At 47.3% G+C, this 12,425-nt stretch overlaps 1 protein-coding gene across 1 annotated transcript in view; it reads right to left on the bottom strand.

Moving 5' to 3' along the window:
• Window positions 1-1,179: 1,179 nt before the first annotated feature.
• The window catches only part of MAP2K6 (mitogen-activated protein kinase kinase 6), a 36,132-nt gene continuing 24,886 nt past the window's right edge, over window positions 1,180-12,425 (bottom strand). The window contains exons 11-12 of the mRNA XM_065415597.1: window positions 7,988-8,033; window positions 1,180-1,474 (exon numbers count right to left, since the gene is read on the bottom strand). Of these exons, the coding sequence (XP_065271669.1) occupies window positions 1,397-1,474; window positions 7,988-8,033 (124 nt within the window). The 3' untranslated portion in view covers window positions 1,180-1,396. The remainder of the gene's footprint in view (window positions 1,475-7,987; window positions 8,034-12,425) is intronic.

Raw genomic sequence — 12,425 nt, 5'->3', positions numbered from 1 at the left:
CCCAATGCTCCTCCCCCTTGGCTAGCAGTTTTCTTTGCAGACCTCGTCCAATAGCAACAAGCTTCTGGTATCAGTGTAGCTGTGGTTTCCTTGCGGGTTTTCCCAGACAAGCCCTACTGGGGGCACCTGCAGTGTGTGCTATACCCCCACATGCGCAGCTGCAGCGATCATCCTGACCAGCCCTGGACGAGGATCAAACCGCACTCCAGCAGGAGTTCCTGCGGAGCTCGCTAGCGTTTCAAATGACTGTGGGTAAGTTCAGGGGATTTCTGTCTATGTAGTGCTAGGAACTTTGGAAACCCACCCCGGGACGTAATCCTCTGTCCTTGCTTCCCCCCGTTTGCAGAGATCCGGCCATCCATAATGTTCCTTTCTCTGCAGGGAGGACGGGAAAACTCCCTTCTGAGGCCAAAACCACCACAAAACCTGAACTCTAAAGTCAGCACAAGGTTCTCTCTGGAACACTCCCGAATTCATAGCCAGGTGAGGGATCAGCTAATGCCTCTTCACACTGCCGCGCACTTTAAAACGAATCTTTCCTCCCTGCATTAGTCCCAGTCACTACGCTTCTGCCTGAGGACATCACTGTCTTTCAGACACTCGTATAAATAGCTGGAACTCGAGGTTTTACCAACGCTGTGTTTCCTCTTTACGTGGCATCAGAGCGATCTCTCTTGTGCCCGACCACGTCCCACATCATGTGAGATCCTATCAATCCCCTCAGCATGTTTTCCGAGCTAGCCCCGGCATTTGAACCAAGATCCTTGTTAAAAATTCTTGAACAATGCACATTAAATAGTTTTCCACAACATACAGGCTTCTTCTTTTTTTTTTTTTTTCCCTTTCCTTTCCTTTTCTCCTTTTAACCCTTTCCACAGCAAAGCCCTGTAAATATTGCTTCCTGTGGCCTCATTTTCATCATTATCATCACACGTTCATTCTCATATAAAACAGAAATCTATTCAATCAAGCACTTAACATAAATATTAAAATAATGGAAGTGACAAAATATAAATCTACATACAACTTCATGACTACCATAGCACCTATTACCATGACAAAAGCAATTTGACAGAAACAAGGGAAGGGGGTTGAGGAGAAAGTTGGGGGGGGAGGGGAATCTTGACTGTCATTAAATATTTCAATCACCCTTGTTAAAAATTATTTCGTTTGTTTGAAGGGTGCCAACCTTATTAAAATTCATTTCACTAACCAGTTCACTCTATGTCACTATGGATACCAAAGAACCCTTTAAAAACATTGGAGAGGCGGGGATTTTAAAATTTTTAAAAGAAGGCGACTTTCTATTGGTGCTTTCGTGACCGAGCCCCGCCGCACACCCCTTCCCCTAAACCCACCAGTCCATAGAAGGGCAAATCATGTACAAGTCCATTTCTCAGTCTCCCAGGATGAGTTTTACAAAAGAAGCCACATCTGTCTCTTTGGATTCGTGCTGGGTGAAGAAAGGGTGTTGCTGGGAAAGAAAAGAAAAAAGAGAACATATTAAAATGTACTATTCAAATCTAAACCACCGAGCTGACACCCTCAATGTCAGCCTGGCAAAATTCTACTCAGTTGGAGAAAAGTCTTCCTAGTAAAACAACATTGTTTCCCCTACTAGCACCACAATGGTGTCATTTAGGTGGGTATGTAGATATCGTGCGTGGGCTGGTAAATGAATGAAATGCGGATTCTCTATATCTGGACCCAGATGGACCCTGCAGTTTTCTGTGGCTCTGTAGCTCCAGTATCCTCTGCTGAGTACTGTCCATCAGTCGTGGCAGAGATTAGCAGTATTGGAGTGTGTGTGTGTGTGTGTGAGTGTGTGTGTGTGAGAGAGAGAGAGAGAGATAGAACGGATCCTCCTCTCTCCCCAGATGAAAAAATAATCATTATAACACTTTGTCAGTACCTTGAATCTAAGAATTACAAAGTGACCATCAGGGCACGTGAACCCCAAGTGGGTAGGAATAGATGGAAACATCCTGACAAACCCACAACAAAGGGAACAAAGCGGTGCAATGTGTAAACAACATGGCACACTAGAAGATCACAGGAGATACAGGTTTCCAAGGACGCTTTGGGCTCAAGGAAAAACAAGGAAGGTCAGAAAAATGCTGGGCCCATTAGCCTTGAATTTGTCTCTTTCAAATAACGGACTATATTATAAATTCAAGGCACTGGATCACTGAACTGTTTAAGAAAGAAAGAAAGATGTTATCCCTTATTTTAGTAGGCAGAGACATCTCTCAGTTGAATTCGCATTCCCACTGTCAGGGAAGATATCCATGCGTTCGTTAGGGGTGCGCATTTGAAGAGCAAGCTCCCGCTGAATTCACAGAAGCGGGACTAACAGCATGAGTATAGTTCCACAAATGTGTAAATGTTCGCAGGGAAAAGCCTATCAGGAAGACTCCGTCTGCAGTGAATATTTACCAAGCTTCCGATTTTATTTATTTATTCTTTTCCCTCTGCTCAGTTCTGGGTCTTATTCCTTCCCATCAGCAACTGTTAAGTCTCCCAGCAGGAGAAGGCTACTTCATTCTTAACCACTCAGCACAGAGGAAAGCCACGCTGGCTGGAAAATGATAAACAGCTATTTGTTTAAACACTTAATTGTAACTAACATATTAAGGCATCCTGCCGGAAGCTCTGTCTACATTTCTGTCAAAGGAAAAATATGTGCAAAAAGCAAAACACGAAACAAAACAATCCCAAACCCTACTTTGACCAGAAACTAACGTTTGCTACTGAGGGCTGCATCTCAGTGGGTGAGATCAATTCACCGAAGCCAGAAATCACCAAGGCTTTGGGCAACGCAGCAGCACCAGCACTGCAATTTGCCAGAAGCCGGATGAGGCCTAACGATCAGTTATTGTTATTATTTATTTGCACTGAAAGGAGAGCCTATGCGCCCAGTCAGGGCCCAGGACCCCACTGTGCATAGAATCCAAAAGACAATCCTTGCACCAAAGAGCTTACAGTCCAAACACAAATGTGCATAAAATGGCGCAGATTGCCATTGACCTCATCTTCAGTGCGGGATGGAGCTGTGGTTAATGCATGGGGGTGCTGGATTCAATCCTCGATTCTGACAAAGTCTGGCTTGGGCCAATCTCTTTGTGTCTCAACTCCTTGAGTGTAACGTGGAGATCATATAACTCCCCAACCTCACAGGGGTGTTGGGAAGATAAATTGGGGTGCTCAGACACTACTCTGATGGAAGCCATACAAGTACCCCTCACAGACAGGTCAACATGGGTGCATGACCCAGGTTCCAGCAGGCAATCTCCACCTTAAGATAGAAGGTGTGACCCATGGAGACCAAAAGTCCTGGCATGCAATACTCCACCATGATTTGTGTCGGTTCACCCTGCACAGACCTAAAAACACAGATGTCCATTGCCTACTCTTGCCTGTACGGCACAGCAGTATTGAGAATGAGAGGGACTGCACACCAGGGTCCCATAGACTATACTGCAGGTATCTCTAACATACATCCAGATTGGTTTACTACTGGTTCATCAGAACATAAGAATGGCCATACTGGGTCAGACCAAAGGTCCATCTAGCCCAGTATCCTGTCTATCGACAGTGACCAATGCCAGGTGCTTCAGAGGGAATGAACAGAACAGGACAATCATCAAGTGATCCATCCCCTGTTGTCCAGTCCCAGCATTTGGCAGTCCAGTGGGAAACAGCTAGATTTTTAAAGACTATGGACAGAGGTCCACGTACATAATGGCCACACACTTGTGTCACTCTTTTGCACATGAAATTGCTGCGGTGAAGCCAGGTGAGTTCACAGACATGTGGCTAGTTAGGCACCAAAAGGGACAGTTGTGTGCCCGTCCAAATGCAGGGGCACAGCAGGGACGACAGCTAATAAATCTGGCTCAAGGTGCAATGTATTAGACGTGCTATAGCAAGGAGCAATAAAATCTCTGACACCTCAGCAGATCTGAGAGGCCAGGGCTGCAATGAGGTTTCATATTTCTAAGCTTTCATCCATTTTAGAATGTTTTCCTGGACATTTTCCTGTATTATAATAGCCACCCTCCACTCTTCCCTCTATTCCCCTCCCCCTCCCCCGTATTCAATGTGAATGAACAGCAAAGGCTATTTTGGGAGGCAGTGACTTTTTCACAAGTCCTGTTTGCTCGTTTACTCACTGCAGGCTACATTCTGTCCTGCGTTACACCCGTTCCAGTGGGTGTCCGTTTTGGAGCAAGTAGCCGCGATTCCCTGTGCTCAGTGACCTGCACTGGGCCTTCCAGTCCCCGGCACGTGTTACCAAGTTTTTGCTGAATATTCCTTGCTGTTGCATGCAGGTAGTGACACCCCCCATCTGTGTGCAGTGGGCGTTATATGGAACCGCAATAGGCAAAGCCAGCACGGGAGAGATATGCCACTGCACAGCTCCCTCAGTCCCCCTACACAAACAGCAGGGCGTGGCAATCACTGCTTGAGTTCGGGGGGAGGAGATCTGGCCCTTACCCATCTCCCCAGTGCTTACCTGAGCTAATGGCACTGGATGCTAGGCTGAGGATTTGGAAGAATCTACTTTTCAGATCATTTCCTTCACCCTTACTCAGCAAAAATAAAAGCTTCCTGCGGCACCCTGATAGAAATGCAAGGATCATACCCACTCACTCTGTGTAAACAATCCTCCAACACTCCTGCTGGGCAATCTTAGCTGCTAATTGCATTCCAAGAACCCCGCACCCCACCCCCAAATCTGAATTTGTCTGGCATTTAAAGACTTTGTCAAAATCTTTCAAAACGTCTCACTGATGATATGGGACCAATTTAACTGGAGTTGGCTACATTGACGCTTCCTGGCACAGGGGTCCCTGCCACTCCCTTCAGCTTCTGATGCATGAGACAGTGAGCTGTTGGGTGGGGAAGTCCCTCCCCGCGCTCTCTTGAGACTCAGCATGGGTGCGGTTTTGCTTTTTGTTTCTCTGCGCATGCTGCAGAAATGCCCTGTGAAGCCATGGGGGAAACAGCAGATGTGTCAAAATGTCCAGAACACCTCTTGGAGAGGAAAGGGCTCTTCGCTTGGCTTGCTTTAAAACACTAATGTGCGGCTCATAAAAGGGAGGGACGAAGAGCATGGATCGCAGCCTGACTACATGACAATGTCTAAAGTGTACCCAGCTCCGCCAAAGAACCTCAATCCTGACCTGCAACACCTGCTGTAACCCCAGGCCCCTGCCCGGCTCTGCCAGTGCACCTTAAGTCCAATCCTGCAACACCCATACTCCAGTTCAGGGCTTCGTTGCAGCTCTCCTGATGCCCCTCAACCCAGCCCTGCAACACCCTCTACTCCAGTTCAGGTTCGGAGTACCATCCTGCCAATGCGTCTCAATCCAGATCCGAGAGCCCTGCTGCTAATCTAGTTTTTATTTTTTTATTTGACTTTGTTGTCTTGTACCTGTCAGTAAAGTCCCTTCGCCAATAAGCTTAAAACCTCAATCAGACAATGGATGGACAATGCATGTGAAGATGTCATGGGAGCTGTGATTGTTTAAGGCTTGGCACCTGCATTATAAGATTTGATTGTTAATGCAGATCAAAATTATTTTTAGTCTATTGCATTGACCAAGTGGAGACAGGAGAGGGTGGCTGGAGGAGGGAAGAAGTGAACTGTCTTAGAGTGGATTTGGAAGAGGGGAGTGATGTAGCTTGACGCACTAGAGGCTACTCCAAGCATAGGGAGCAGCATGTAAAAAGGTTCAGAGACATAACTGTAAGGAGGAGGAGGAACATCTGAGAGAGGCATCGATTTTAAGCAGAGAACAGGGCTCAAGCAGGCATGAGACAGGAGATACGAGCCCGGAGATAGTTTCTGCTGATCAGAGATAGTCACTTGACTCAAACTGTGCCATTATATGAGCAGGGGCTAGGGAGAGATGCACCAAGTGACCTGAGTCACTTTTCACAAGTGCCCCGTGAACAATTCTCGCAACAATTCCCATGATTGTTTTGGTCACATGCTGATCCCTGCAGGATCTCAACCTCAGCCACTGGCTGGAAGAGAACAGTGCCCAAAGCTAATGGCCCAGCCACCTCCACGTGACCTAGGCTGTATTTGACAGCGTGCAAGCTGCGGGAGGGGGATTCCTTTCGTTGTTTCATGCTCCATTTCACCTGGAGAAGCAGTTTTTAAAATAGAATTAAGCACAGACCATCAGTATCTGTTTTCCCGCTGCTCAAATCAGAGAACACAGAGTCACATTTTCCATGAGAAACCTCAATTCCACAGGAAAGCAAAGAGCAGTCTTGTTCTAAAAAGACAAGTCCATTCCAGTACCGCAACTCGTAATGCCATAAGAGAACAGGAGAGAAAAAAAACACCCCAAAACCACAGGACCTCACAACATTAACGTCTGCCGTAGAATACCACAGTGTTGAGATATGTTGGAAAGGTGATCCAAGAGCCTAATTCAATAGACATGAGCGCAGCTGCCAATGGGTTTTATGCTGCAAGAGACAAATCTGCTCCGGTGAACCTTTTTGATAAAAGGCCATTTGGCAAAGGTCTGAGATTTGCTCTCTCTCTATATCTATTTATTCAATCATAAAAAATAAAAACATTTGGTCCTCCCTTTGTCTGAAAGTCGGTGTGCAAGCAAAGCTGCGTGTAAAATAGACCTATATATAGTCTAATCGCATTACAGACCCCAGCAAAAATGCCACAGGAATTACTCACTGCTTACAATTAATTTTTAAAAGGCGCATGACCTTCCAGCACAGCTAACACCTATCGAGAGTTAGGAACCTCAGAGCCCTCTTACAGCCGGTATCGCAAAGACCCGTAAAATGAGCCGGGAGGAAGCGATGAGTGAGGATACTTTCATTTCTGAATAACTTCCTTCCCGCGTCCCAGCAAATGGAAGAGGTGCTGGAAATGGCAGGGAGGGAGTGGGACATGCACCTGGGGATGGACAAAGCACTCGGCTAAAATAGAAACCGAGCAGAATGTCTAGGAGAGAGAGATGTTAACTTCACAAGCAGCTATTCAGCTCTGTTACAGTATTTCTCGTGATTTCATCGGGTCTCAGCAATTCCAGATTCTAACCAGAAATAGGAGCAGAAGTAGCTCCAGAAGATCAGGAGAGAGGTTCTGACTAAACTCCAGTCTGGAGATACAGGACACCTCACTGCAAAGCCTGTTCTTGCCAAATCAGTTCCTACAGCTCTGGCTGAGTTTAGAGCAGCGTCTGAACCGCTGGGAGTTCATCTGCAGCTAAGCACACTTGACCTCTCAGCCCCTTTCAGCACTGCACACCAATTACCTCGCATTGCCCTCCCATCATTAATCTTTTTCCGCAGTTGCTTCCCCCAGCCCTGCCCAAAGCAAATATATTCCAAGCAGCAGAAGAAATTCAGTAAGTGAATTATTGTTTTGGTCACATGCTGATCCCGGCCAATAACATCTGGAAATCATTCAGTTCAAAAGCCTCCTCTCCAAGTTGCCATGGCAATGAATCTCGGTTGCACGTTCTGCTCCTGCTGCCCATGTGGAACAGCAATGAAAACTCTGCTCCGGATGGGCGTAGAAAGACATCATGCAGATCCTAGAGGAGAGTTTTGCCAACCCATCCTCATCCATTCTAGCAGTACTCCCCATAAACTCTTGGTCCATTACGCCTTTAGGGAAACATATTGCTCTTAGTTATACATGTACATTTTCCTTTGATCTGAATGGGAAATGCACCTAAGTAATAAAGAACCGAATTTGGTACTTAGGCCAAGATTTCCTAGAACGAGTAGTGATTTGGGGGTGCCTCACATTTTGGGTGCTCAACTCCAGACACACAAAAGGGGCCTGGATCCTCGGAAAATGCTGAGCATCTGCTCTCTGACAATCAGGCCCCTTCAAGGTTTTTTCAAAAGTTGTGCATCCAAAATCACTAGTCACTTTTGAAAACCTAAGCTTTAAGCTCTGGTTATCATGCACCGTTAGCCTTGCCACACTCACCATAAGCTCTGGGTATGTTGGCCGTTCTTTGGAATTCTTCTTCAAGCTTTGGGAAAGAAAAAGAGAATTATATCTTGTATGTAATTTAAGCAAAGCCATAAAAATACACCACTCAAATACCCAAAGATTTAAGTCCTGCATCCATATTCTAGATCAACAGCCCTCAGATTTCAGGACCTTCCAGTGACTGGAGTATGAACACTCTAGATTTCCCAGCAGTTAGCTTGTTTTGTGTCACTGTGACTCTGGCCTTTACAGGACTCTGAACAGCTGACGCCATTTCCTGAAGACCATGTTCCACTGCACATCTCTGAAGCATGAGATCCTTCCTCTGATTCATTCAGTCTCATCAGGAACCAAATAATGAGCTGGCCTACAGCTCTTTGAAGTCAACCAGAGTCTTTCTATTGGCTGCAAATGGGCTTTGGATCAGACCTCCCAGGCAGTCCTGTTTTCCCCATTTATGTTTTTACTTCACAAGTCCAGGTTTATTCAAAACTCCACTGTCTAGAAAAAGACACTGCTACAAATTTAGGGCCGTGCTCTGATCGCAGTCCCACCGACATCTGGGGAGAAATCTGGCAACCTGTGCCTTCTAGCATCACATCTCACCCATCAGATCCCTTGCATTTTAAAACTTTCATGATAACATCAGTCTGCAGCCATGGGCCTCTCTGAATTATCCCCCCTCTGCTACTTCCTTTTCGATGATCTATTCGTTATTTGTGGCTCTGTCTGCCAAGGTTCATTCCCAAAGTGGCCAGCCCCAGAGCCCCGAGAACTTGCAGGCTCAGTACGCTCAGTTCATGACAGCCCAGTGGCCCCTGTACCCTCACTGTGCCACTATGCTTTTGAGTCTTGGTTTCTCAATCCCTCAGCCAGCAGCAGCTCAGCTCCAGGGCAAGAACTGCATGGCGGTAGGGGAAATTACTGCACTTTGTGTTTCAATAAAATCCCCTCGAGCTAGATATGGACTCTGGTGGTCAACATACATACAGATAACGGTGACAAGCTGCACCACCTCACTTGTGGTCCATGGAGTCATTGACTAATGCCAGGGCCATCAACTGCAAAAACAAACAGTTGCCCCAGCTCTAGTGGTGGCAACAGGACGATTATCTCCTGGAAGGCCAATCATGAAGGAAGAGTGATACACACAAGGTCATGATAATAATTAGTCCGTCTACAGCATTGTTCATATGAGCTCACTGCAGCGGGCATTCTCCAATTAACCTTCCCATAACCCCTGAGAGTTACGTAAGTACCAGGCGCAGAGCAGTGAAGGGATTTACCCAAAGTCAAACTGCAAGTCAGTGGCAGAAAAGGAACCAAGGAGCTGACTCCTGCAGATACATCCCTAGACAGCATACACGCTAGCCAACACAGTGCACATCTGGTGAGCTCTGAAGGGACCCTCTGAATATATTTAGGGCAAAATCAGGGCTTGCAGAAGTTGGCAACTCCTAGCGCTCCAGCCAGGGAGTGGAGAACTGAATGGCTTGGAAACCCATGCACGGCTATTGTTTATCTCTGCACTCAGTTATGGCACGGGGACAGTTACACGGAACATCCTTTAGTCTCCTCCACTACAACAGATGGCTCGGGAGGCTGGTGGCCGGGAGGTTATTTTTGTTTCCCTCCAGCAGAAAATAACTTCTAATCACAGGACGTAATCGCTACTCATTTCCTGATGGTGTATTTATGGGAAGAAGCTTGGAGTGATTTTAAAAGATCTTGACACATCCATGGGGAAAGGTGTCACGCTGAGCAAAACAAAAGTGTGATCCTCGGCTACGATAAGCCACTCCACTGTGGGATTGGCCGGGCCCAAGGGAAGTGCTGGATGCCCGCTGAGTCGATATTTCCTGTCTCTTGCTGCACATACGTTTACTGTAACCGTGGTGCACTGGTATGATGCATGTCAAAACTGCTAACTGTGTCCAGTGGCTGGGAAGAGATGCCTCATATCCTTCAAGCCTAGCGATGAGGTACCTTGAAGCTGAGGTACAAAGGTGAACTTCAAACCTTGGGTGTGTTCTCATCCAGGGTTTGGTCTGTGCTCTTGTTAACTTAGACTTCATGGAAAAGACTCGTTTTTGGATTACCAATCCCACCGCATATAGTGGCAGGTTATTACTGAAGGAATTTAATGTTAATCTTTAATAAGCCTTTCAAAACCCACTACTGATCATCCCTGACCGTAGAGTTCACAGCAATATGGAACTTCTGGTTCTGCCAAATTCTCTTTTCAGTTCCCCGAGCTGCTTTAACACCTCCTACATTTCTTGTTTAAGATCAGTGTCCCAACACCCCCAGATATGATCCTGGCCAGAAATTAAGGGTCCAAATCTTCTTCCATTGAGTTCAGTGATGTTGAACCAGGCCAAAGACACTAAGAGCCTGGTTTTCAGGGGTGCTGACCACCAGCAGCTCCCACAGACATCGAGTCTGTGGATGCTAAATCAGGCCCTCTGAGATGCACACGTACTCGCTTGCAAGTCCTAAACGATAGGATATTATCAGTATAACCAAACAATCTGGATTTCCTGTTCTTAAACCTGCTGGTGAAGTCCATGTGACTTGCAACAAGAAACGGGGCTTGCAAAAGCAAATAGCTCAGCATTCTTTGGAAAACAACAAGCTGCCCAGCTCGTTCAAACAACCCTACAATAACAAAGCGGCAAGCAGGCAAGATGGAGGAAAGGAAGTTTGTCTAGAAAAGAGAATTTCGGTGTTTAGCTTCCAAAAGGGGTGGGTGTCACTGCCCCCTACTGGGTGGGATCAGTCCTGGTGTGTGTGTGTGTGTGTGTGTAGGGCAGAGGTGCGGAAAACAGGATTGATTCTGCATAGTAAGAGGAGGAAAGAAATTCCAGGAATCTTGAGCACGTGGCTGGTTTAAACAGGGCCCCAAAGCAGAATCCAAAGTGCTGTTTCTTAAGGTCCACTGGGCTGGTTTGATAAACCCCTTCCTGGGGCACCAGCAGAGGAGATCAGGAACAGCCTCACATTTCTGCATTTGTCAGCCTGTAGCACTTCCCTGGCTATCATGCAAACAGCCATCCACCTGCCAACTTGGCAAACAGCATGTGGCATTGCAGTGTCTGGAAAAAAGAAAGGGGGGTGGGGGGAGGCCTCCGGAGTAATTTCCAGGGAGGCTGAAGGGAGGAGCATTCAAATGCTATAGGGCTGTTGCCAGAAGCTACTAAACAATGCACCACAGGACAAGGACAAATGCCAGTCTATTTTAGGGGGCAGGAAGGATCCGTTCTTTTATGCAGCCTTCTGAACCTGCTGACAGTGCTAGTCTTCCTGAATCTGTAACACAGACTCCTTTACCTCTCTCCGTGCTCACCTCCTGGCCAACCCTGCCTCACTGAAACCAACGCAGATGCCCTGCTGTAAGCCAGAGCAGAGCCTGCCCCCTGCACTGCTCGAAAGGAAGATGCGACCGATCTCTGAGTAAACTCTGAACTTCCACTGTCCTCAGCTAGACTCTCTGTGGCACAGCTTCCCAGGGGGTCCGAGGGGGCGGGGGGGTCATTCGGGGTCAGCGCTACATTTCCTGAAAGCCACAGGAAACAGCCATTCTCAGGCCCAAACACGTTCCGCCCTGGATGCCTTACGGAAGGTTCACTCAGGCTCACGTGTCCGTGCACAGGAAAACAGTGCGAGCTGCTGATGTGCAGGGCCAGGGGTACGTGCATTTCTGAATCTTCTCTCGGGGGGAGCCACCTGTTGTGGAAAGAGCGGAGCCAATTCCAGGGCCCGGGTCACGGCTCCCCGTCGACAGCGGCACCAGGAGTGACTTGGGTTGTTTAATTATTCAGCAAAGAACACAGTGGCTTGAAAAATTCTCTTCCTCCATCTCCTCTCTGGGGAAACATCCCCCAGGTCAGCACAACTGCTTTGGAGGAGTTCCAGTTTGGGACCCAGACTACTTAGCGAGGGTCCCCTTTAAAGATGAAATGATTTGCCATTGTTTTCTCTCACATTTCTCCCTTACGTCTAAGACGTGTGAGAGCCTCTGGACAGTGCATGTTATATGCCCGATCCACAGAATATAGGAGTCTTAGACTAAAAAGCCTGGCTTGTTAGCTGGGGCTGTGACTTGTAAAGAGTCATGCTGGAGGACCCCAGTTCAATCCCTCGTGTCGGCCAAGATGGGAGCCATCACACACACTCAACCAGCAGACTAGGCTTAAAATTGGCTCTGATAGCACAATATCTCCCCAGGACCCCTTCCACTCCCCTGACCAGTGACAGACAATTCTGGGTCCAGGCCCAGGGCATGCTGGGGCAGGAGGCTTCGGTTTGACTTTGTTCTAGGTGACAGAGCCAGCATTAAAGCCTCTTGCTCTTTACCGAACGCAAGGAAAAGATGTCCGAGCTACAGGTCTCGGCCTTGGACTGAGCTTCCCGGAAGTGTGGGACTCAGGAG

This window comes from Emys orbicularis, chromosome 13 (assembly GCF_028017835.1).
Source record: "Emys orbicularis isolate rEmyOrb1 chromosome 13, rEmyOrb1.hap1, whole genome shotgun sequence".
In the NCBI taxonomy this organism is placed as follows: domain Eukaryota; kingdom Metazoa; phylum Chordata; order Testudines; family Emydidae; genus Emys; species Emys orbicularis.
The sequence above is the reverse complement of the archived record's forward strand: the minus strand, read 5'-3'. Positions and strand labels throughout refer to the sequence as shown.